Source organism: Ostrea edulis, chromosome 9 (assembly GCF_947568905.1).
Source record: "Ostrea edulis chromosome 9, xbOstEdul1.1, whole genome shotgun sequence".
Lineage (NCBI taxonomy): Eukaryota > Metazoa > Mollusca > Bivalvia > Ostreida > Ostreidae > Ostrea > Ostrea edulis.
This window is the reverse complement of record NC_079172.1, coordinates 33000728-33026377: the sequence shown is the minus strand read 5'-3', so window position 1 is coordinate 33026377 and position 25650 is coordinate 33000728. Positions and strand designations below refer to the sequence as shown.

Below are 25650 nucleotides of genomic sequence, written 5' to 3'. Positions count from 1 at the left end.
ATTTTGACTATTTCAGTGCGTAATGCACTTCCTGCGTTCTAAAAAGCATTATTATGTCGCTGTCAGCAAAAAAATAGTAGGGCTTAATGCAATTTTTTTATGATAATAATAATCCTAAGGAATTCAGTATGTGACATAAACTATCGACTTAATTTAACGTTTAATTTAATTGTTGTTCTGGACGGATGTAAATGAATGACCTTTGAGAAAGTTGAAACTCTAGTGGACAAACAAAAGGTTTTTAAGCTGTACTCATTATAGCATGGATTGATTGCTGTCAGAAGGATGGAGTACGAAAATAATGGCCCATCAAAACATGGCCCATTAACTGTTGAATGTGTAGAGAACGGAGACATTGATTATGACCTCCTCAGTCCCAAGGACAGACAAAAACCATGTAAGTACATGTACAGCCTGTAAAAGTTAATTAAAAGATATGTTCACAATGCAGTGTTAATACAGGGCAAAGCCCTCTCACGGCCCAAAGGGCCGTGAGAGCGGAGCTCTCCCTATAGGTAACACATTTATACATGTTTAAAGGGAAAATATAGGAAAACAATGAAAAATTAAACCATACCTTTGGAACTTGAAAATTTTGGTACTAATGGCGTCGATTCGAATACTATCGCGTGGACATGTATTTCTCCATTTTGAATCTCGTCTACCCTAGTTCACGTCATTCTGAGATGTTACATAAAATTCGTAAAATCATGTAAATCTTATTTTCTTAATCATATATAATCACTCCACCATTAACGCCATGTTTGTTGTTGTGGTTCAAACGCTATGTTTGTAAATTTGCTAAATTACGAGGCTGAATATGACGTCACAATGTACTGTTTACATCAATTGCGTTATATTTCCCGCGTTCAATATATAGACGGATCAAATGTCCAAAATTAGGATGCTTTGATACAGCTCCGTCCGCGTGCTAACTTCAGGTTGTTTTTGTCCTGTTTTGGATATAGATACTAATGCCAAAACTTTTTTGCTTCGCCCTCAAACACGGTCATGCCGTAAAACATATTATGAACAATCTATTAAAACTTTAGAACCATTTATAAGCTTTAGATAATATGTTTTATGGCGTAAACAATACATTGTGACGTCACTAAATAACATGCAGTCATCCTCACATAATGTAGATTCAGATTGATCCAGACCTTGGCCCCTCCCCTGTTTGGGGTGCAATTGTTGGTCTTGGATCATTGTAAAGTCATTATTTTCTGTATATGAGCTTGCTGGCTCAGGTATCGCTTGTTTGATCTTCACTTTGATATTATATATTTATTGCCTGATAGGGAGTTAGATATGAAGATTTATTCACCCAAGAAAAATCATATTCCCCGAGGGCAACGCTTGGGTGAATAAATCATCATATCTCCCGAACATTCATGCAATAAATTGTTTATTATTCCGAAACAAAGCAAGACTACATAAGTGCATTTGAAATTAGAGTCCACTCATCTATACATGTATGTAGCTGAGATCGCCCTAACGGTAACACCACACCGTCAACGTACTAGAAGGTACAAACAACGAAATACAGTCATATGATAACCACTTTTTGTATTTCCGTTCTAGCTCCTTGAATGCTGATTTACTTGTTTGTTTTTGTATCAATCAAAACCAGGCAATTTAACTGTGCATCAGAGACCCACATATTTTGTGCCTTACGAACTATGAAAGTACAATGACTCGGATTTAAATTGTGACATCACAATAAACTTTGTCTACCTTGACGCTAAATTTATGGAAAATACACGAGGCTGCTCAAGGGATGAAATATGATGGGGAGATATGATGTTTGAGAGGGAGATGTGAAGTTTTGTCATCCCTGGTACATGACTGTCTAAACCAATCAGATTACGCGTTGTATAGAATTCTCATACTGAGGTATAATAGTAACATTTAATCCTTGTTGAATTTTTAGGCATGCCTTGGTTTGGTCTAGACATTGGTGGCACACTTACCAAGTTGATCTACTTTGAGCCAAAAGACTTTACAGAGCTGGAGGAGGAACAGGAGAAAGAGACGGCCAAAACTATACGAAAGTATTTGGTAGGAAACACGGCATATGGGACCTCAGGGATACGAGATGTTCATCTAGTAATGAAGGACCAATTGATTGGGGGACGCAGGGGAAGTTTGCATTTTATTCGGTTTCCAACCAGTAGCATGGAGGGGTTCATAGACTTGTGCAAAGCTAAACACTTTAACACTTTAGTGACAGAGATTTGTGCAACAGGAGGAGGAGCATACAAATTTGAAGAAGACTTTATAAAGGTTACATAAGAATTATAACTGCTATACATAGAGTTTCCAACACATCTGTATACCCCTGATACCTCTGCAGGTTGACATCGTGTATAAAAGATATTATGTCAATAGGATTGACTGTAGTATTGGTTTACATGTATGTGTATGAATCAGGCAACTCATATTTAATGTACATAACAAATTTATCCTTTTCAGGCAGTAGGCCTTCGTCTTCATAAGTTTGATGAACTAGAGTGTCTTTTGAAAGGAGTACACTACATAGACAGACACAATGAAAAAGAGTGTTACTATTGGAAGTACCCAGAGGACCCTGATAAATGCCAAAAAGTCCCATTTGACTTTAGAGACCCTTACCCTTATTTGATCGTGAATATAGGATCAGGAGTTAGCATCTTGACTGTCCATGGACCAAATAATTACCAGAGAGTCAGCGGAACAAGGTTAGTATTTGGAGAATGTTTGAGACTACAGTAAAACATGCTTATAACTAGCTGCAATAATATAGCCCTCTCCCTTTTTTTCGGGGGGGGTGGGGGGGGGGGGGGGGGGGGGGGGGGGGCTACATCATTGATATAGCGAATTCATGCTTATCACGAAATTATATATATATATATTCCCTAATGAGAGGAAAATAACAAAAATTGTATTTGATAAATGAAGTTTGGTAATGTAGCAAACTGCTTCTGGATGTTCGTTTATGACAATGATTTACTGTAATACATTAATATGACCGAATTTGTAGAAATAGAATAAACATTTAGTCACATAGAATTAATTTACACGATGTACTGACATGTATATCCGGATATTTCCAGTAATTAAGTTGAGATGATGATTTTTACAGTTTAGGAGGAGGCACCTTCCTGGGGTTGTGCTGTTTATTGACCGGATGTCAAACATTTGAGGAGGCAATCGACCTGGCATCTCGAGGTGACAACAAGAAAGTGGATAAACTTGTGAGGGATATCTATGGGGGCGATTACGAGAAGTTCAAACTGAGCGGCGACACCGTGGCCAGCAGGTACACTTATGTTATTTGTCTTGCCTTTATTTTGAGGTGTTCAGTGTGTGACTGTAATGTCTGTTTTGATCAGTGTGTGTGACTGTAATGTCTGTTTTGATCAGTGTGTGTGACTGTAATGCCTGTTTTGATCAGTGTGTGTGACTGTAATGTCTGTTTTGATCAGTGTGTGTGACTGTAATGTCTGTTTTGATCAGTGTGTGTGACTGTAATGTCCGTTTTGATCAGTGTGTGTGACTGTAATGCCTGTTTTGATCAGTGTGTGTGACTGTAATGTCTGTTTTGATCAGTGTGTGTGACTGTAATGTCTGTTTTGATCAGTGTGTGTGACTGTAATGTCTGTTTTGATCAGTGTGTGTGACTGTAATGCCTGTTTTGATCAGTGTGTGTGACTGTAATGCCTGTTTTGATCAGTGTGTGTGACTGTAATGTCCGTTTTGATCAGTGTGTGTGACTGTAATGCCTGTTTTGATCAGTGTGTGTGACTGTAATGTCTGTTTTGATCAGTGTGTGTGACTGTAATGTCTGTTTTGATCAGTGTGTGTGACTGTAATGCCTGTTTTGATCAGTGTGTGTGACTGTAATGTCTGTTTTGATCAGTGTGTGTGACTGTAATGCCTGTTTTGATCAGTGTGTGTGACTGTAATGTCTGTTTTGATCAGTGTGTGTGACTGTAATGTCTGTTTTGATCAGTGTGTGTGACTGTAATGTCCGTTTTGATCAGTATGTGTGACTGTAATGCCTGTTTTGATCAGTGTGTGTGACTGTAATGCCTGTTTTGATCAGTGTGTGTGACTGTAATGCCTGTTTTGATCAGTGTGTGTGACTGTAATGCCTGTTTTGATCAGTGTGTGTGACTGTAATGTCTGTTTTGATCAGTGTGTGTGACTGTAATACCTGTTTGTCGGCCCAAATCTGACAAATAATTTGTAGGATGGATAAATTTGAAACATGGGCAATTTGTTATGCTAGTAGAAAATCATGTGTGGTATTTATAAACCCATACCTTCACCTAGACCAGGTTAAAAAGGTAAAATTTGAAATCATGAAATAGAAATGACATTTGGAAAATTCCTTAGAGAATTATGAATTATTATGAATTATGAATGACTGAGGAGGCTTACACTCATACTGGTGTTGTAGAAATTTATAGAAAGCAGGTGAGGAGGATGACCGATTTTCCTCATTATGACTCTGATTTATCACTGTCTAATATTTCTGAATAAATCTAAATCATTCATCTGAACTTCATTTTAATATTTTTTATGCCCCTGACACAAAGTGATCGGGGCATTTAGTTTTACCCTTGTCCATCCTTCTGTCCTTCCAAGACACCCAGTTTTCAGAACTTATTTTCTAAACGCCTTGAGATATTGAACTGATTTTTGGTATGCAGGTGTATATTGATGAGTTACAGATCAAGTATGAGTTTTGTTCCTGTTCGTTGATGTGAATGCCACATTCAATGCTACGTGTATAATTCGAAGGATTTCCTACATTTATTTTAAACAATATTTTATTTTGGTAATTCATAATAGGGTTGGACAGCAGCCACTGCCCTATATAAGTCCTTTCCTACATTTGACTTTACTGCAAGCAGGGGCATTCGTGTCGTGCTGACACATCTAGTTTGATAATAAAATTACATATAGATTACAATCTTTAGTCACAAGAGAGACAGAGAAATCTGGTAGAGGACCAGTAACGTTGCTTGGGTACTCATCCTCTGGACCAGTGACTTAGAATACTAAGCTGTCATCCTCTGGACCAGTGACTTAGAATACTAAGCTGTCATCCTCTGGACCAGTGACTTAGAATACTAAGCTGTCATCCTCTGGACCAGTGACTTAGAATACTAAGCTGTCATCCTCTGGACCAGTGACTTAGAATACTAAGCTGTCATCCTCTGGACCAGTGACTTAGAATACTAAGCTGTCATCCTCTGGACCAGTGACTTAGAATACTAAGCTGTCATCCTCTGGACCAGTGACTTAGAATACTAAGCTGTCATCCTCTGGACCAGTGACTTAGAATACTAAGCTGTCATCCTCTGGACCAGTGACTTAGAATACTTAGCTGTGAACACTACATTTAAGGATTTGACATTTCTAACAATTTCTTTAAAATTATTTTTTCATCTCCTTGATATGAAGAGTTCTTGTATGATTTCCAAAAAAGAATTTAAGTTTTTTTTATTACTTATACATGTAGTAATTTTACCCTACTATGTATGTCGGCCTGGGCAGCTCAGTGGATATATCACCTATTTAGTATTATAAAGATCTTGGGTTCGATACCCAATTATTCAAAAACAAAATCACTCCTTCTTTGCTACAGTATTTAGTCTCTTTATACACTTATTGTGATGCGTACGATCTTGCTTCACATTTTTACTTGCAACAATCAGGAACTATCAAAATATGCTAACTCTAAAACAGACATGGTAATATACCCCAATATTTTTTGTAGAAAGGATCGAGGTAGAATAAGACTGAATTGTGTCTGAAATGTCATGAAAATCATATATTCTTGAGGAAAGTTGTGTCAGTCCTTAATGCTCAAATCTTATTGAACATGGATAAGAATTACCTTCAAGTTTAGCTATCATTGAAATCTTTAAACGAGTATTATGAAATACTTTGAAATGCATATAATATCTTTATACAATGTACATGTAACTTATTTTCAGCTTTGGACACATGAATCAAGCTGAGAAAAGGGAGAAAGCTAGTAAAGAGGATCTAGCTCGAACAACGCTGATTACACTGACCAATAACATAGGCTCCATTGCTCGGATGTGTGCTCAGACTCAGGTATGTTTAATAAGAACAATGCTGATTACACTGACCAATAACTTAGGCTCCATTGCTCGGATGTATGCTCAGACTCGGGTAGGTTTAATAAGAATTTGTCCCCAAATGCAGTTGTTCTAAGTCAATAAGCAATGGTTTTCCAGCCCATTGTCTAGTGTTTCTTTATGCAGCCTTTTGTTTTGTCACTGCAGTTTGATTATCACTGAGGGATAAATCTATGAAACTGAAATGACTGTGAAAGGAAAATCATTTTAACATGAATTAAATATGGAAATAAAATTTGTGAATATTAAACAACCATTCTCTCCTATGGTTGCCATGACAATGAATCAAAAACTTTGGAAACTAGTGTTTATGAGCTACTTTTAGCCTTTGTGACTTTTTGCTGCTCACAAGCATTACCATATAAAAAACAAACAGACACAAATTTCAAACTGACATAAAGGCTCGCTTTTTCAATTTATAATGCACACATATTAAATACTTTTATTGAAAGCAAATTTTATTAGAAATGAATTCAAGGGTGCAATTGTGATCATATTTGGTTATGACCAAACTTGTATCTGTGATACCATTGAACAGTTAATGATATTTAGAGGGTCTTCAATGCCAGAATTGAAAAAAAAAATGTTTTGCATATATAATTTGTATACAATAAGTACCATTGCTATGATAACTGAAGTTCAGGTATACAGATATTGGTCTTCATAGCTTTCTTGAAATAAAATGAGAAAATTCACATTATTTTCAAACTTGTTGACTCGACTCCATAGCGTAACCGAGGTATGGTTACAGAGAATGGGTGTTCATATAGAATGAAGAGATTTTCATTCAGAAAAGTGAAAATGATCAGGCCCCAAGACCATAAACTGAGAATAGACTTAAGTCAAAATTTTGATAAGTTATATCTTAAGATTTATCTAGCACAGATGTTTAAAAAAAAAACTGCAGGTTTATAAAAAAAAAATTCAAATGCAAACATGTCTGGAAAATTTTATTTGTTTATGAAAAATGTTTCGAAAGCTAGCTGGATTTGAAATTTAGACTATTCTCAGTTTATGGTCTTGAGTCCAGGCTATATATATATACAGTACTTAAACAATATGAAAATGTGCTGAAAACAAATCCTTGAATTTTTTAACCACAAAGAAGAGAAATATCTGTTGAGCACAAAAAATAAACCCATGAAATAATGCTGTGTACACCCATGTTATCACTGCAATTCAAAACCTTGAATTTAAAATAGCATTAAATATAACCTAACCATGACAATTAAATAGATTGCATGACCAATGGCATGAATTTAACACACACTGCATGAAAATTGATTTCGATAAAAAGACGGTGAAATTAAATCTGCTACAGTGAATGAAACTTAGTCATAATAATAGATATATAGAATGATAGATATATAGAATGATAGATATATAGAATGATAGATATATAGAATAATAGATATATATAGAATATAGATATATAGAATAATAGATATATAGAATAATAGATATATAGAATGATAGCTAGATATATAGAATAATAGATATATAGAATAATAGATATATAGAATGATAGATATATAGAATGATAGATATATAGAATAATAGATATATAGAATGATAGATATATATAGAATATAGATATATAGAATGATAGATATATAGAATAATAGATATATAGAATGATAGATATATAGAATGATAGATATATAGAATAATAGATATATAGAATGATAGATATATATAGAATATAGATATATAGAATGATAGATATATAGAATAATAGATATATATAGAATATAGATATATAGAATGATAGATATATAGAATGATAGATATATAGAATATAGATATATAGAATGATAGATATATAGAATAATAGATATATAGAATGATAGATATATAGAATGATAGATATATATAGAATATAGATATATAGAATGATAGATATATATAGAATATAGATATATAGAATGATAGATATATAGAATAATAGATATATAGAATAATAGATATATAGAATAATAGATATATAGAATGATAGATATATATAGAATATAGATATATAGAATGATAGATATATAGAATAATAGATATATAGAATAATAGATATATATAGAATAATAGATATATAGAATGATTGATATATAGAATGATAGATATATATAGAATAATAGATATATAGAATGATAGATATATAGAATAATAGATATATAGAATGATAGATATATAGAATAATAGATATATAGAATAATAGATATATATAGAATAATAGATATATAGAATAATAGATATATAGAATAATAGATATATATAGAATAATAGATATATAGAATGATAGATATATAGAATAATAGATATATATAGAATATAGATATATAGAATGATAGATATATAGAATAATAGATATATAGAATAATAGATATATAGAATGATAGATATATATAGAATATAGATATATAGAATAATAGATATATAGAATAATAGATATATATAGAATGATTGATATATAGAATGATAGATATATATAGAATGATAGATATATAGAATATAGATATATAGAATGATAGATATATAGAATAATAGATATATATAGAATAATAGATATATAGAATGATAGATATATAGAATAATAGATATATATAGAATAATAGATATATATAGAATGATAGATATATAGAATGATAGATATATAGAATAATAGATATATAGAATAATAGATATATATAGAATAATAGATATATAGAATGATTGATATATAGAATGATAGATATATAGAATGATAGATATATAGAATATAGATATATAGAATGATAGATATATAGAATAATAGATATATATAGAATAATAGATATATAGAATGATAGATATATAGAATAATAGATATAGATAGAATATAGATATATAGAATGATAGATATATAGAATAATAGATATATAGAATGATAGATATATAGAATGATAGATATATAGAATATAGATATATAGAATGATAGATATATAGAATAATAGATATATATAGAATATAGATATATAGAATGATAGATATATAGAATAATAGATATATATAGAATAATAGATATATACAATAATAGATATATAGAATGATAGATATATAGAATGATAGATATATATAGAATATAGATGTATAGAATAATAGATATATAGAATGATAGATATATAGAATAATAGATATATAGAATATAGATATATAGAATAATAGATATATAGAATGATAGATATTATATAGAATATAGATATATAGAATGATAGATATATAGAATGATAGATATATAGAATGATAGATATTATATAGAATATAGATATATAGAATGATAGATATATAGAATGATAGATATATAGAATGATAGATATATAGAATAATAGATATATATAGAATATAGATATATAGAATGATAGATATATAGAATGATAGATATATAGAATATAGATATATAGAATAATAGATATATAGAATAATAGATATATAGAATGATAGATATATAGAATAATAGATATATAGAATGATAGATATATATAGAATATAGATATATAGAATGATAGATATATAGAATGATAGATATATAGAATGATAGATATATAGAATAATAGATATATATAGAATATAGATATATAGAATGATAGATATATAGAATGATAGATATTATATAGAATAATAGATATATAGAATAATAGATATATAGAATGATAGATATATAGAATGATAGATATATAGAATAATAGATATATAGAATGATAGATATATAGAATAATAGATATAGATAGAATATAGATATATAGAATGATAGATATTATATAGAATAATAGATATATAGAATAATAGATATATAGAATGATAGATATATAGAATGATAGATATTATATAGAATAATAGATATATAGAATAATAGATATATAGAATTATAGCTAGATATATAGAATAATAGATATATAGAATGGGTATAACATGAATACAACACTGTATATTGATATTATTATGATCTCTATTATTTATATATATCAAGGGGACCGAGATGTTCCAAGGGCCTGTAGTGATACCTTAAGTCACAATAGAGTAATTATACCCCCCGCAACAAAGTTGTAGGAGGGCCGGGGTATACCCATTATTAGTGGAATCGGGTTGTCCGTCTATCTGTCCGTCTGTAGAAGCAATGGTTTCCGGGCTCTAAAGCATTATCCTTTCCACCTACAGTCACCATATCATACGTATGGACTACCCATGGGACGAAGATGTTCCCTATCGATTTTGGGGTCAAAAGGTCAAAGATCAAGTGCACTGGACATCGAAGTAGCAATATGGTTTTGGGCTCTTAAGCGTTATCCTTTTCATCTACAGTCACCATATCATAGAGGGGACGAAGATGTTCCCTATCGATTTTGAGGTCAAAAGGTCAAAGAAATTTACACTAATTACGCGGTCGCTTAAAAAGCGTGTAAATTTCCCACACTCGTATAGTTATAAATATTTGATATAATATATATCGTATTTACATGTAGTTATTGCATATTTTTCCCCCATACATAATGTTGGATGTGGAAAATGTGTAAATAACCATGCACTTTTACAGTACAGATTCAACCACTATAGATGAGTTAATATGGTATCGTAATGCATTGTTTCTGTGTGTCTGTTGTCTGTCTGTTCATCCATCAGATTTGAAGGATAAGATACTAATAAGGCTAGGATAATCAAACCTGGTACATGTCCCCTCTGGTGAGAGGAAGTTGCCTGTTGTTTCTCATACTTTCGTTGGTAATCATGAAGGAAAACAGTTCGAATCAGACTAGGGTCATCAAACTTGCTGTACATGTTCCCCATGGTTTTGTTGCCAAATATAATATTTTGAAAAGTAATTAATTAATAAATATTTGTTCTTCTCAAGTTATGCTTTGTAGAATGAAATCTTTCTTCTATTAATGGATACTTGACAAAGCCATCTTAAAACTGACATCACATATATTGGAGAAAAGGTTAGAAAAGCGAGCCGTGTCTGAGTCATTGTTTGACCATTTTCAGAATGATATCCTTGCTCTCATTACTACTGCTTTATTGAATATGATTGTCATGTATTTTGGATGTGTATATTTTGTAGCGTGAGCATTGCTCTTGTTTGATTTAGATCAACAAAATTCTTGAAGAGTATTAGACATTTTACACGTTTTGAGTTTGTGGATCGAAGACGTATAACAAATAAATGGTAAAACTACATCTAAAATCATTATGCTTTAAGGTGAAGTACACTATAATTGTATGGGAATCTGTTGACCAGTTCTTCTATCCTGGATCACAAGTTTGCTCTCTATTATCAGAATGTATAGAGAAGGATGTGGATATGACACAATTTTTTTTAAGTTCCTCGTGCACCTAGATTACTGTAGAAATCTTGCGTCTTATGTTCCAACTTTCTTGTTACATCTATTAAGCACTACCAGTAGATGATTTACAGTATTGACTCCATTTAATCTAATTAATGTCTGCATTTCAGGTGTCAAAGAGGGTAGTATTAATATTGCCTCTTTTTAATCCACTTGTTAGAGTTTAGAGAGAGTAGTATTGTCTCCATTTAATTGAGCTAATGTCTGGATTTCAGGGTTTAGAGAGGGTAGTATTTGTGGGAAACTTTCTACGTGTGAACACAATTTCCATGAAACTCCTGGCCACGGCAATGGACTATTGGTCGAATGGCGCTTTGAAAGCCCTGTTCTTGGAACATGAGGTAAAAATATATTAATTGATGATAACATTAATGAATCAATTTATTTTCATGTTTATGAAAGGAGAGGAGACATACTGATTTGTACCTGTCGGTTGGTAGATCAAGACTAAGTGTGTGTTGTCCACTTGATATCGTAGAACCCTTTCATTGACAGATGTCAAATTTAATGGCCATGCATATACTGTAAATGCGGATATGTCGGTGTGTTGTTAGTTATGCACATTTCCTATACGCTAAACGTATACCACACGTAGGGTTTAATTACACAAGGTCAGTATCATCCACAAATCACATATTGAACTATGGGAGGAATACACATGGAGGTAATTTTACATGAAAATCTTAATGAAGTCATGTATGTAATGCAAATACAGTCCCTGAAATATTCTACTTTACCATTTTTCCACTTGCTAAGTTTGCGCTCTCCATGCGTTCACTGTGCGCTCTCCATTTACAGTTTTGCATTCACAAACTGTGCGTTCACCGTTCACTGTCATTCGGAACACCAAAGTAAAAGGATCGATCTCCATAGCAAGGAAAAAGGAACGCGTGTGTAAGAGTGAAAGTAAACTTTCTGAATGAGAGAAGAATGTAAGAGCCTGCAGTTATGAATTCAACCCTTATACATGCCCCTACATGTAGCAAAGAACGAGCACTGGTACATGTACAATTAAAATGAAGCAGTTTCAGTTAATAAATATTACACACACCCCACCCCACCCCCACTCCCTCTGAATTATCATTTTCAAGTTTTTCCTAGACCTTTAATTTAAAAATTAAAAACGATGCTACATTTCAATGCACATTCATGATTTCTGATTATTTTACACCTATAATAATATATATTTATGAAAGACATTGTCAATAAATGTATTTAGTCCTTTCCCCAAATTTGAAATTTTTGTATCATTTGTCTCTATCTTATGCCAATTGAAAATATTACATAGAGAGTACATGATTTGTCTTTTTTTTTATGCAAAGAAAGTGTGTCACACCCTGATGATTGCTGATAGTCTAGTTCTACAAATCATGGTGTAAGAAAAACACCCTATATTAGCTTTTCATGAGTGTATTATGTACCGTTTGTGGTACTCTTGTTTGTTTAATGCATCTATCTTGACTCCTAGGTAGCTTTCTGGGATGTTTTTAATTGCATGTAATCCAAATTTTAACGACTGTGCTCGTAAATTTTGAAGTCATGTACACCTGTCAATTCTTGATGTTGCTAAATTGATAACTACTATAGACTTATCTTTTCTTCACATACATTGTATATACTCATGTATTAAGACATTAAATACTGCGTATCTTAGGCAAAATGTAATGCATGAAGTATACCAAGTAGCTGCAGAACTGCAGTAGGTAGCTCTCTGAAAAAATATTCTGACGTCACAATATTTTTTCAGAGAGCTACAGTTCTGCAGCTATATTGATACTAAATTGAAAGTAAATAGATATTTAGAAAGAACAGGTAGTCCTCTACCAAAATTGTAAATTTGATGATCCCAGGGGTAGGGGTTTTGGTATCAGGTTGGGGCCAAAATGTTCAGTTATTGAATGTGTGAACAACAGACATTTTTAACTTCTTCTTGATAACTACAGGTATCATTCCAATTCTTCTCAAATTTGGTATGAAAGATATTTGGAACAAGGGGAACATATATTGTAAATTTCAGGATTCCTGCACCTCTGGGGCCTTAGGGGCGGGGCAAGAACTGTCCAAAATAGACCAATTTTGAAAAATCTTCTTCTCAAGAACCACACACATGTAAGAAAAACTAAATACATAGTGATGTAGAGCAGGAGGGCCTCTACCAAAATTGTAAATTTCATGATCCCCGGGATACATGTAGGAGTTCTGACCCCAGGGTGGGGCCAAACTTGGTATATAGTGTTTATGTGTAAAACACTTAAATAACATCTTCTATAGTGCTATTGATACTAAATTGAAATTAAATGGATATAGAGCAGGTAGTCTTTTACCAAAATTGTAAATTTGATGATCTTCAGAGTAGGGGTTCTGACCCCAGGGTGGGGCCAAAATTAGTATATAGTATTTATGTGATAATGTAAGTTTGCTGATACTTTATAAAATCTGAATGCATACATGTACTTAGGAATAGCAGAAAAAGATGTACAAAAATGGTGAATTTCACAACCCAGAGTTATGACTTTAGGATGGGTCCAAATTAGTCATATATTTTGATGTTTTAATGTTAATGCACCTATTGTTTAAAGCCTTTCATTAGTGTATGCACTTTTTAGGACAGTGAAGTTTTAAGAACACATCTTGTTTCATACTGTTGCTGAACATTAGAATTTAGCTTACATATTCAGAACAGGAAATTTTTTGCTAGATTTTATAGCCTGTGGGAGTAGTGATACTTTTTCACTAGTATTCAGGTGACCGATAAGGCCTGTAGGCCTCTTGTTATTAGCTCACTTGAGCTGTTTTGATCACCCGTTGTTGGTCATCTGTCCATCTTTCTGTAAACGTTTTAGCTCACCTGAGTTGAAAGCTCAAGTGAGCTTTTCTGATTACCAATTGTCCGCCGTCCGTCTTTCTGTAAACTTTTCACATTTTCAATTTCTTTTCCACAACCACTGGGCCAATTTCAACCAAACTTAGGAAAAGCATCCTTGGGTGAAGGGCTTTCAACTTTGTTCAAATGAAGGGCCATGCCCCCTTCAAAGGGGATTGAGATAATCACTATAGAATGCAAATATATGGTGGGGTCATTTAAAAATCTTCTTCTCAAGAACCAGTGGGTCAGAAGAGCTGAAATTTACATGAAAGCTTCCTTACATAGTGCAGATTCAAATTTGTTAAAGTCATGACCCCTGGGGTAGGTTGGGGTCACAATAGGGGATGAAAGTTTTACATGCGAATATATAGGGAAAATCTTTAGGCCACAGTTTTTTTATTTCTTGGTTTACGGATCAGCCGACCCTAATTTCTGGGGAATCGGAAAAAAAATAAAATGCAAATTTCTACTTTTTTTTTAAATTCCGCCGATTCTACCCAACATGTCAAATCGAAAATAAAAATAAAATGCATTTTCAATTTTACGAATAAAAAATTGTGAAACGCAAATGTATTGATTTGTATTTGGTAATCACTATTCGTTTTGCGAAATATCTTTATTCCGTATTTTTAAAAACCCTGTAAACAGATGTAAACATGTATGACAGTAACGATACCTATATCGTTCTTGTCGACGAAACAGATGCCAGATGGCATTTCATCATGGAAAAAAGGAATTGATAGAAATATATATTTCTCATACATATGGCAGTATTCTTGCTGCTAACATAACACAATATGCAGTGCTATTTGGGTGTTTAAAGATGAGAGGAAGGTACGGTTGTTAGCGACTTTACTAAACTGGATGTTCTATCGTTAAATTGATAATGTTCTACGGACCCGGTTTGAGTGTGGTGAGGGCCTGTACCAAGACACAGTTAGATTATTCTAACTAGTGACTTTATACCAGAGCAGTACATGTCATAATAAATGTATTTGAATACATGTACGTGCATCTCTGCCGTCAAAAATCCTAACAGGGAATAGTTCTAACAGTGTGAGAAATTGTTAGGTGCTTTTGATATTATAATGAACGCCTGTAAAAAAAAAAATATGACCAGATAAAACTCAGAAAGGTAATATGCATATTTCTCGTAAATTAGTATACCTTGTGTAGTGGTGGAAAGAATTTGAGTATCAAATAAAAATGAAAAACAAGAAACATTTCTTTCAAAAAGATGGTAGATAATTCCATGGGCATGTCTATGTGGGGAAAATGGGGTTAAAAATTATTTCATAGGGTATAAACATTCTGAAATTAAAAATGGAATTACTACATACAATTGTAATTTAGTGCTTATATTAATTTTTTTTCTTTATATTTACAATTTGTAAATGTAAAATCTTTATTGAGCTTATACAGTAAAATTACTGAACAACATTATATAAATACTGGATACTTTACAACATCAAAGAGATATGACCTTATACATTCTCCGCTTATGTTCTACCAAAGTGTAACATAGATACATATATATAGTTATACACTGAATTTTAAATTGCATTTTTTTTCAAAATTCATATTAACATACTAGTCACTCTAAAGAATTTTTTATCTAATATTTTTTAAACACATGTTAATATTGTTTATTTGTACTCACGAAATAATGTTAATGATTTATTGAAAATAAAACAACGATAGATATTAAAAATGTTTATTTTATTTTTATTTTTATTTCTTCTGACCGAACCTAAATTTTATTTTTAAAATCCGTGAACCAATAAATTAAAAAAATTGTGGCCTTACACATCTTCTCAAGAACCACTGGGTCAGAGAAGTACAAATTTACATAAAGCTTCCTGACATAGTGCAGATTCAAGTTTGTTAACATCATGGCCCGAGTGTGTGTGTGTGGGGGGGGGGGGGGGGGGGACACAATAGGGATCAAAGTTTTACATGCAAATATATAGGGAAAATCTTTATATATGGACCAAAGTGACTCTGAAAGTGAGTGATGTGGCCCATGGACTTCTTGTTGTAGGATACACTGTACATGTATATTACTCTAAAACATATCAAACATAAACATTAACGACTGGTTTAACATTTTACTGACTCCATTAATGTGCTGTAAAACATATCAAACATAAACATTAACGACTGGTTTAACATTTTACTGACTCCATTAATGTGTTGTAAAACATATCAAACATAAACATTAATGACTGGTTTAACATTTTACTGACTCCATTAATGTGTTGTAAAACATATCAAACATAAACATTAACGACTGGTTTAACATTTTATTGCAATGACTTCATTAATGTGTTGTAAAACATATCAAACATAAACATTAATGACTGGTTTAACATTTTACTGACTCCATTAATGTGTTGTAAAACATATCAAACATAAACATTAACGACTGGTTTAACATTTTACTGACTTCATTAATGTGTTGTAAAAATGTGTGACCATGAAACCAGAATCAACTTCCTCAGATCTGAAGACATACGTCAGTTATTTCCTAAAAGAAAATTTTTTCCTGGACTTTTTTTTTCATGAATTCAATAATGAAACCAGCATTAACATCCTCAAATCTGAATACGGAGTCTTGTTATTATACCCCCCCCCCCCCCCCCCCCCCCCCCGAATGAAGTTCTGGGGGGGTATATATGAATCACTCTGTCCGTCCGTCTGTCTGCAGATTCGTGTCCGGGCCATAACTTCTTTGTTCTTTGACTTAGGCATACCATATTTGGCACACAGGTGGATCACCATGAGACGATGTGTCGAGTACTTTCATGACCTCTATATGAGATTGACCCTTGACCTCAAGGTCAAAATTAAAGGTTTTTACAATGGATTTGTGTCAGAGCGATGACTTCTTTGTTCTTTGACATGGGCATACCATATTTGATACATGAGTGTATCACCAGGAGACGATGTGTCGGATAACTTCATGACCTTGAACTTTGACCTCAAGGTCAAAATTGATTATAGGGCTTTGACATACATGTAGTCATACCATAAGACATGGGTGTATCACCATGAGACTATGTGTCATTTACATTTATGACCTCTTTATGACCTTGACCTTTGATCTCAAGGTCAAAATTATAGGTTGATGCCATGGATTTGTGTTCGGACTATATCTTCCATTTTCTTCTACAAAGGCATACCATATTTTTACATTCTGGAAAGAGGTAATTTATACCTATATTAACAACACCCTTTGGGAGATTGGGGTAAGCAGGGGGTATTCTTAGTGAGCATTGCTCACAGTACCTCTTGTTCATTATTGAATTTACAAGGTTCTCTAAACGCCAAATAAATTTTTGGCAAAAATAGATAGTTTCTTTTATTTATAAGTCAAAATAGTGGGTTGGAATCAAATATTTTGATTTAGGCCCAATGAACTGGACTCAGTTTCTCCTGGCTATGTTGGTGCTATAAGATTGTCTGATGGTTTCATTATCATTGCAGGGCTACTTTGGTGCTATGGGTTGCCTAATGGAGTATGTTGGGTCAAGTGGTTCACTAAGCTTTGACAAACCTCAGCAAACTGACAATGAAGCATCCCAAAGGGATCCTGTGTAACACAGAATATTGAACATTATCAAGCACCTGCTATCGTGGTTATTATATCATTAAGAGTATTACAAACAATATATATATAATGTTTGCATGTCATTGGATATGTCTTCAAAGTTATGCATAATTATATAATTTATTTCAATGATTCCAGATTGTAATTCAGTGTAATCTGTATTAGAAAACCATTATGTTTAATCATATGATGATATGAAATAGTATAAATGATATGCAAAAAGTTTTTATATGTCACTATTTGGGCTGAAACGATATGCCTCCTCCACAGTACGATACATATTGCAATACTTATGCCATAAATCAATACCTTCAATACGATACAATTTACAGAAGAAACCAATAATGACATTGAAGAAAAATTTAATTACCAATATTCGAAATCTTAATTTCAAAAGCAGTGTTCCCAAACTGCCAAACGGTAAGATATGCCTGTTGGATCTATAGTTTAAACTGATAAAGTTCATTATTATCAGACTCAAGGCAATTAAACAACAGTCTGAAAGTTATTCGACGCTATTTTGCCCCTCATGCAGGTAAAAATATTAAGTACAGGCTGCATGAGCCTGATGTATTTTACTGAACCCGTTTTTAATAAATGTATGGAACCAAAAATCAAGGCAATGAATCGAACATTGAATCGAGTGTTTATATTGAACAGTGTCAATATTTCGGTGAATCGTTTCAGCCCTATAGTCACCATTAACTCTAAATTCATTATATTAGAAAAGTGCCAATCTCCACAAGATTTGTATATACATGTATCAGATCATAAGAACATAAAGTATTATAATATACAAGTAATTGTATTGGATGGTTAACACCATGTACCACAGCTAAAACATGGGTAATGATTCCCCATGGTGTTTTGATTTACTAGGGATTTAAGTTAAACATAAAATGAAAATTGTAGATTTTATGCCATAGAGATGGATATGAATGTTGACGATGCTGTTTGATTAATTGTATGTAAAATCACTTAAGTGTTAATAGATTAAGGAATAGAGAGATTGTACATTATTTTGTTGATGAAGATCGACTTATCATTTCTTGGAGTGGAATTCAGGGTATGACTACAAGCAATGGATGATAAGTGATTTTATAGTTATTTTGAAAAATATTTGTGTATAAGTAATTAGCTTTATGAAGGGTGAGGTTTACAGGGGATCACAAGTAATTTTAGCCATAAGAGGTTATTTTATCTTCATTTTTAGAACAAAATGTGACATTGTATTGAATACTATAGTATTTTAATACACAAATTTTAAATGTGCTTGAAATCATACCATTATTTCCATTAAAATTACAGAATATATATATTGTATTAAATTTGAATTTATCATTCAATTGAAGATGTGCATATTTATTATTACAGGGTGTATTTGGCCTATGTACATTAATCATATTCAGTGCATATAATCACTTTTGGGACCATTATGCGCCTGTATTAGAATTTTCATCAGCTTTCCTCATTTTTAGATTTGTACATGATCATTGGAAAATACAAGGCATTATTGAAAGATTTTGTGTTCAGTTGTAATGAATTTTTTTTTAATGCTTTCAGTTATTGAATTTTTTATTGGATTTTTTTTTTTGGGGGGGGGGGTATTTTTATTTTTGTTTGTTTTGGATTAAATATGATATTTGAACTCTTACACAAACAATTTTCTTGCACAATATACTGTATATGGTGGTTGTGATAAATTAAATGAGTCCATTTCTTTCAAACAATTTAGAACATCCAACTTGTAACTGCTTAGTACAGCTTTTTTGAGTCAAAGTTTTAGTATAGAACTTGTTTGAATTAATTTGATGGATGATTTTATTACCAGATTAATATAATATTCAACCATGCTGTTACCTGCTGTTTATTATAACATTCCAGGTTCCATACCATACTGTGTGCTTATCTACACCAAACTGTGATGTGTGCTTGTCTGCACCAGGGCTTTGTGTTTGTCTGCACCAGACTGTATGCTTGTGTGCACCAGACTGTATGCTAGTCTGCATGAGGCAGTGTGCTTATCTGCACCAGACTCGATCGTAACTACTCGGCTATTTCCGTAACCGCAAATGAACCTCGTATGTGGATCGAGACCATCAGAGTCAAACTTCCACCAGAGTTCATTTGCTCACAAAACCAAACTCTTCCACCTAGGCATTATGGGATAGCGATTTCTTAGGCCGCGTATACTGTGACGTCACTGTAGAATGACGAAAAAACATAACGTCAAACGTAAACAACTTTCAAAACAAGAACGTAAACATCAAGTTCATTACTTTACACAATAATTTGAACAGAGTCTCCCTACTTTTTAATGATCTTTTGATCATTTTATGTTTAAAATAAAATCCATACTTTTATATCAATGCTCTTAATATTTTAAAATATCTTCAAACTTTTAACTGCGAACTACTTCTTTAGTGTAATTTGTCTGCGTGATAATCGCGGACTCACAATATACAAATCTGTATATTGTGGTGCGTCACATAGGAGAGGTCTATTCGTAGGTGACGTAATGAGGCCTCGACGGGGAGTTTGCATCAGAGTCTGTTGCCATGTGCACACAAATGCAACTATGACGTCACAGTCGTACGTTACAATATGAAGCGCGAGCTTTCAAATGCATCCAAGATATCATACATATCTAACGTATTCTAATTTCCACTTATATGTTTATGTATTAGAGTGAATAAGACGTTAATGATACCAAAACTGAATCTGCGGTGAAAATGTAAATAATACATTATACAGGGATTTGGTTCTGGTCTTTTAACTTCATCCACTGGCGTGCTTCTGGTGAAGAAATGCATCATTTTGATGTAATTCTTGCGCCGATCCACGTCCGAGTCTTCTTACCGGTTACGGAAAAGGATGAGCGCATGATCAGATTGCACCAGACTGTGCTTGTCTGCACCAGACTGTATGTTTGTCTGCACCAGACTGTGCTTATCTGCACCAGACTGTGCTTGTCTGCACCAGACTGTATGCTTGCCTGCACCAGACTGTGCTTGCCTGCACCAGACTGTGCTTGTCTGCACCAGACTGTGTGCTTATCCTCATTAGACTGTGTTCTCTGTGTGCAAGATCCTCATCATGTTCATGGGTTTTCCTTCAGATATGATATACTTCTTAAGGGTGTGAAGAACTTAATATTCCAACTTTTTTTCTTCTGTTGAGTGTTGATTATGTCCCTGCCACAGGAAGAGGATATAGTGTTACTTGTCTCTATGTAGTTACAATGTCATTTATTGTATTATAGTTTTATTGATCTTATGCCATCAGATGTCTATTGATTTCATAGCTTACTAGACTTGGTTTTGCGGGTCTTGTAAATTCTGAACTGATTTTTTGAGTATTATCTGTAAATTGATAAGTTACATATTAAGTGTATCGATCTTAACTTGAAATGTCCCATTTGACTATAAACCTTTAGGAGAGTTACCTTGGAAAATTTCTTAGAATTTTTCTTCATAGATTTAATGGACTAAGTTTTTTTTATTGTTTTGGTGTGCTGTGCTTGCAGATGTTGATCTGATAATTAGTTATAGTTGTATGTTGACGAGTTACAGATCGGGTTTTAGTTTTGTTCTGATTGACCCACTGTCAGCAGAATGATGGCCATTGGACTTTGCAAATTTCCTAGAATTCTCAGTTTTCCAAAGTGTATTTCCATGCAGTTTTAGCCTACTTGTCTCTTATGGCATTGAAAAATAGAACATTCAGAAAATTAATTTTTTGTTTTAGACTTGTATAGGACATCTCTGTGGATATTTACCTACATATTTGTCCCAAATGGCATTCTTGTCGTTCCAACACATCTAGTTTGAACAAATTTTCTACACACATTACATATAATATGTATTGTCATCTGAATTTGCTCATATTTTAGAAACTTGCACGTTTTCATATTTGCAGTGGTGTTATACTGGTTTTAGATATACACAAAGTAGATGATGTATACTCTAGTAAAAAGCTCATTGTATCTTTCTCTGTTTTTATCAAGGTAGTGCTGAATTTACAATGTATGTACAGTGTACAATATGAATAAAATAAGTACGTTAGTTGAATGGCTAATGTGTGTGTATCGGACTAATCTTAATTATTCTCATATAGCCTATAAATATATGCAACAACATTGTGACAGGCCAATTCTATTCAAACTTACAATGTATATAAATATATAGATATATATATTAATCAGAATATTATTATTATTGTGTATTTACAAACTTTTTATTTATTTAAGTTCACATGTATGTTTTTATAATTTTGAATGTTATTATTATAGTTCCACGTCCTGTTACATTCAATGTAAAACAGCCGTTGTTCCGATGCAGTATATATAAGGACAAATCTTGGATGTGCTTTCATTCCATTTATTTATTGATACATGTACATAAATTCTCTGAATAAAACTTCTGAATTTTAGCTATCTTTGTATATAATTTATACATACATGAGATAAAACTGATTATATTGCACTATGAAATGTAGATCGAACATTTACTTGTTAGTAAACATTTTAATTGCAAAGCTTCTTTGACATCTGAGTTTACTAGCTTTGTGTGTAAAAGGTAACAACCTGTTTCCTGCAGAAATATCTATTGGAGGAAAATTTTAAAACAACACAATTACTTTAGATCATCTAAATCAGGTACCCCATGCTATATTGTATATACATTACAGATTATCTTGTTTGATTGTTGGTAAGTCAACACTATATTCAACTACATTGTATCTGATTCAAGCTGACATATTCAATTACATGTACATAAAATAATGCACACATGTTTAAATTCACTTCTATTTATTTTTAAAGTACCTTCCATATCTTTATTTGTTTTCATACAGTTTTCAAGTCACAGCTTTAAAATTATATTCATTGTACGTTTAATTTCACAATTGTTTTCCTACAGTAAAAATTAAACAGCAGAGAAAATAAGCCTGCATGTATGATATCTGTATTGATGAAGCATTTTCAAACAAGCTTGATTACATGCAGAATGCATATCAATACTAAAACTATAAATTAAGCTACATAACTGTACTAAATATATCAACGTTTGGCAAGAGGTAACACATTTAAGAACAATGCAAATTAGATTTTATATCTGACGTATCATTACTTTTCCCAATGATAGGTAAAAGTATAGGTGAAAAGATAAAAAAAAAAAAAAAAAAAAAGACATTTAGTAAAGCTTTAGTGCTTTCATTTCAAATCTTCAGAAGTTTTACATTTAGTAACATAGCGACGTTATGTCACAAACAGCAGAACGTTAAAGTTAAAACTTTATTAACATTCCGCTGTTTGGCGTAACGTCACTATGTTAGTAAATGTAACTTTCAAGACTTCAAAGCTACTGAATTAAAGCACTAAACAGTGTGTAAAATGTGAGAGAAAAAATTCTCCATTATTTACTCATGTTGGGTCGGAAAATTCCACCTCTAGAACTTGGTAAAGCTTCGTTCTACATGTAGATTGCGAATCTTGTGCCTTCTGTGAAATTCATATATATTATATCAACATTGTACCGCTGAATATATATCATAGATGTGTCTTGAAAGAACCACTGGTGTTGATGACGTCGTGTTTGACGTGGACGGATCACTCTTCGAACATAACCTCGTTTTCTGTTTCTGTTAAGGATTGTCCATTGAACTCCTGTGATTATAGGAACCAGCACATGTACCCTATCAAACACAATTTTCATATCAAAATGAATAGCATCTTATGTGTCACATCGCTTATTGCTTCGGGATCAGTGTTCAAGTTGGCAAAGAAAAACTGAAAGACATCCACTCTATAATATGTGTAACTGTTGTCGATTGATCGATGTTTTTTTTCCTGTTTTCTTTACCCAAAACACCAACACTTTCCTTATTCTAGGTAACTTGGATTAAAAAAAATGGTGAACTTTCTTTAGTTTTGTACAATATATGTATTAATATCCGTATGCATTATGGTATTTACTTACGAAAAATCCTACTAATTCAATATTATAGGGTTTGTGATTGTCAAAGAAACTGTTGTAGGCGTGGTGGTGGAAGTGGATGGTTGGGCTGTTGTTGATGTTTGTATTCCATGGCTAGCAGTGGTTGTTGCCAATACATCTACTTTCGTTGTTATACTGAGAGACTCTGTTGTTGATGCCACTGTTGTTGTAATGGGAATATGTGTAGTTGTCGTTTCATCAGAAGATTCTGTTGTGTGTATTGAAGAGTCTTTTGTTGTTGATTTTAATGTTGTTGCTATTGTTGTTGTGAAAGATTACAATGTTGTAGTGGGCGATTCTTGTGTTGTTGTTGTCATTATGGAAGATGTTGTTGTTGGAGATCCTGGTGTTGTGGTTATGGAAGATGCTGTTGTTGTTGGAGATCCTGGTGTTGTGGTTATGGAAGATGCTGTTGTTGTTGGAGATCCTGGTGTTGTGGTTATGGAAGATGCTGTTGTTGTTGGAGATCCTGGTGTTGTCGTTATGGAAGATGCTGCTGTTGTTGGAAATCCTGGTGTTGTTATTAAGGGAGATGCTGCTGTTGTTACTACTGCTGTTGGAGATTCTGTGGTGAGGGATTCAGGGGTTTGGGATGTTCCATTGACGGATTCCAAAGTTACTGTAATGGTAGATGATTCTGCTGTGATTGTAGGTGATGGAGTAGTAGCCATAGTACGTGAAACTTGTGCTGTACTTGGATCCTCCGTTTTATGACTGATCGTACTAAATGTTGCTGTCGTTGAACTTGACTGAGTTTCAGTACTGTTTTCCTGTGTTGATTCTGTAGTAAACTTAGGCCCTTCCGATGTTTCTTTATTTGACTGCGTTGTTGGTTCATTTGTTGTTGTTTCTACTTCAAGTTTTTCTGTGGTAGGCTCTTGTGTTGACGCACTCGATTGTGATGTTGTTACAGGAATTCCAGAGGTTACAATTATTGTTTGTGTTGTACTATTCCGTTCATATGTCGACTGTGTAGTAGTAAGCTTCGTTGATGGAGACTCAGTGGTTGAATTAAGTGAATCTGATGGCTGACTTGTTATAGTCTCTTTTGATATTGACGTTGTACTTCCCGATTCAGTACTAAACATTTCTGATGTTGTTGGAGTTGACATGCTCAGGTTTTGGGTTGTCATAGCCATTTGAGGTGTTGAATTTGATTGCACCGATGTCTTATATGACTCCTCTGTGCTAGAAGACATGCCTGTTGTGTCTGGTTCCACTGATGTTGTTTCCGGTTCCACAATTGATGTTGACGTCCTAATCGTTGGGAATGTTGTCGATGGCGTGCGTCGTGTAGTAATAGTACGTCTGGTAGTTGTAGTCGTATCTGAGAAACAAAGTTTCAACTCTTTTTAAAAAACATAGTCATGTATAACAGATTTCAGAAGCCTCCTTTCCTTTTTTTGTAGTTTAATGTCTGAATTTCATTATTTGGATTTCAAAGATGATGGTGATGATTCTGCTCTACAACTAACCAAGTCTCCATATCTCAACAAAAAGGGATCGATAATGCAATGTCCTGTAAGCAAGGGCGGATCCAGAGAGGAGACAAGCGTATTGACAGGAGGGAGGAGCTGTACGACTTGACCAGTATACTGACAGGAGGGAGGAGCTGTACAACTTAACCAGCATACTGAGAGGAGGGAGGAGCTGTACGACTTAACCAGTGTAC

The 25650-nt window shown here is 33.1% G+C and overlaps 2 protein-coding genes across 4 annotated transcripts in view; one reads left to right on the top strand and one right to left on the bottom strand.

Moving 5' to 3' along the window:
• Nucleotides 1-14: 14 nt before the first annotated feature.
• On the top strand, nt 15-22413 carry LOC125658180 (pantothenate kinase 3-like). Of its 2 annotated transcripts, XM_048889346.2 has the most exons (8): nt 24-76; nt 262-397; nt 1934-2286; nt 2476-2720; nt 3125-3301; nt 5991-6114; nt 11722-11847; nt 17859-22413. In XM_048889346.2, the coding sequence occupies exons 2-8, from the start codon at nt 286-288 to the stop codon at nt 17970-17972; spliced, it is 1251 nt and encodes a 416-aa protein (XP_048745303.1). In that variant the 5' UTR covers nt 24-76; nt 262-285; the 3' UTR covers nt 17973-22413. The 2 variants fall into 2 exon arrangements, with proteins under 2 accessions (XP_048745302.1, XP_048745303.1); XM_048889345.2 differs by having other exon boundaries at nt 15-397.
• Nucleotides 22346-25650, bottom strand: part of LOC125658179 (mucin-2-like) — a 15966-nt gene continuing 12661 nt past the window's right edge. The window contains exons 5-6 of one of the 2 annotated variants that reach the window (XR_007363640.2): nt 23961-25305; nt 22346-23676 (exon numbers count right to left, since the gene is read on the bottom strand). Coding sequence is in view for 1 of the 2 variants with exons in the window: in XM_048889344.2 (XP_048745301.2) it covers nt 24254-25305 (1052 nt within the window). In the remaining variant the exon portion in view is untranslated. Of the gene's footprint in view, nt 25306-25650 lie in introns of both variants that reach the window. The other variant, XM_048889344.2, reaches the window with a different exon arrangement.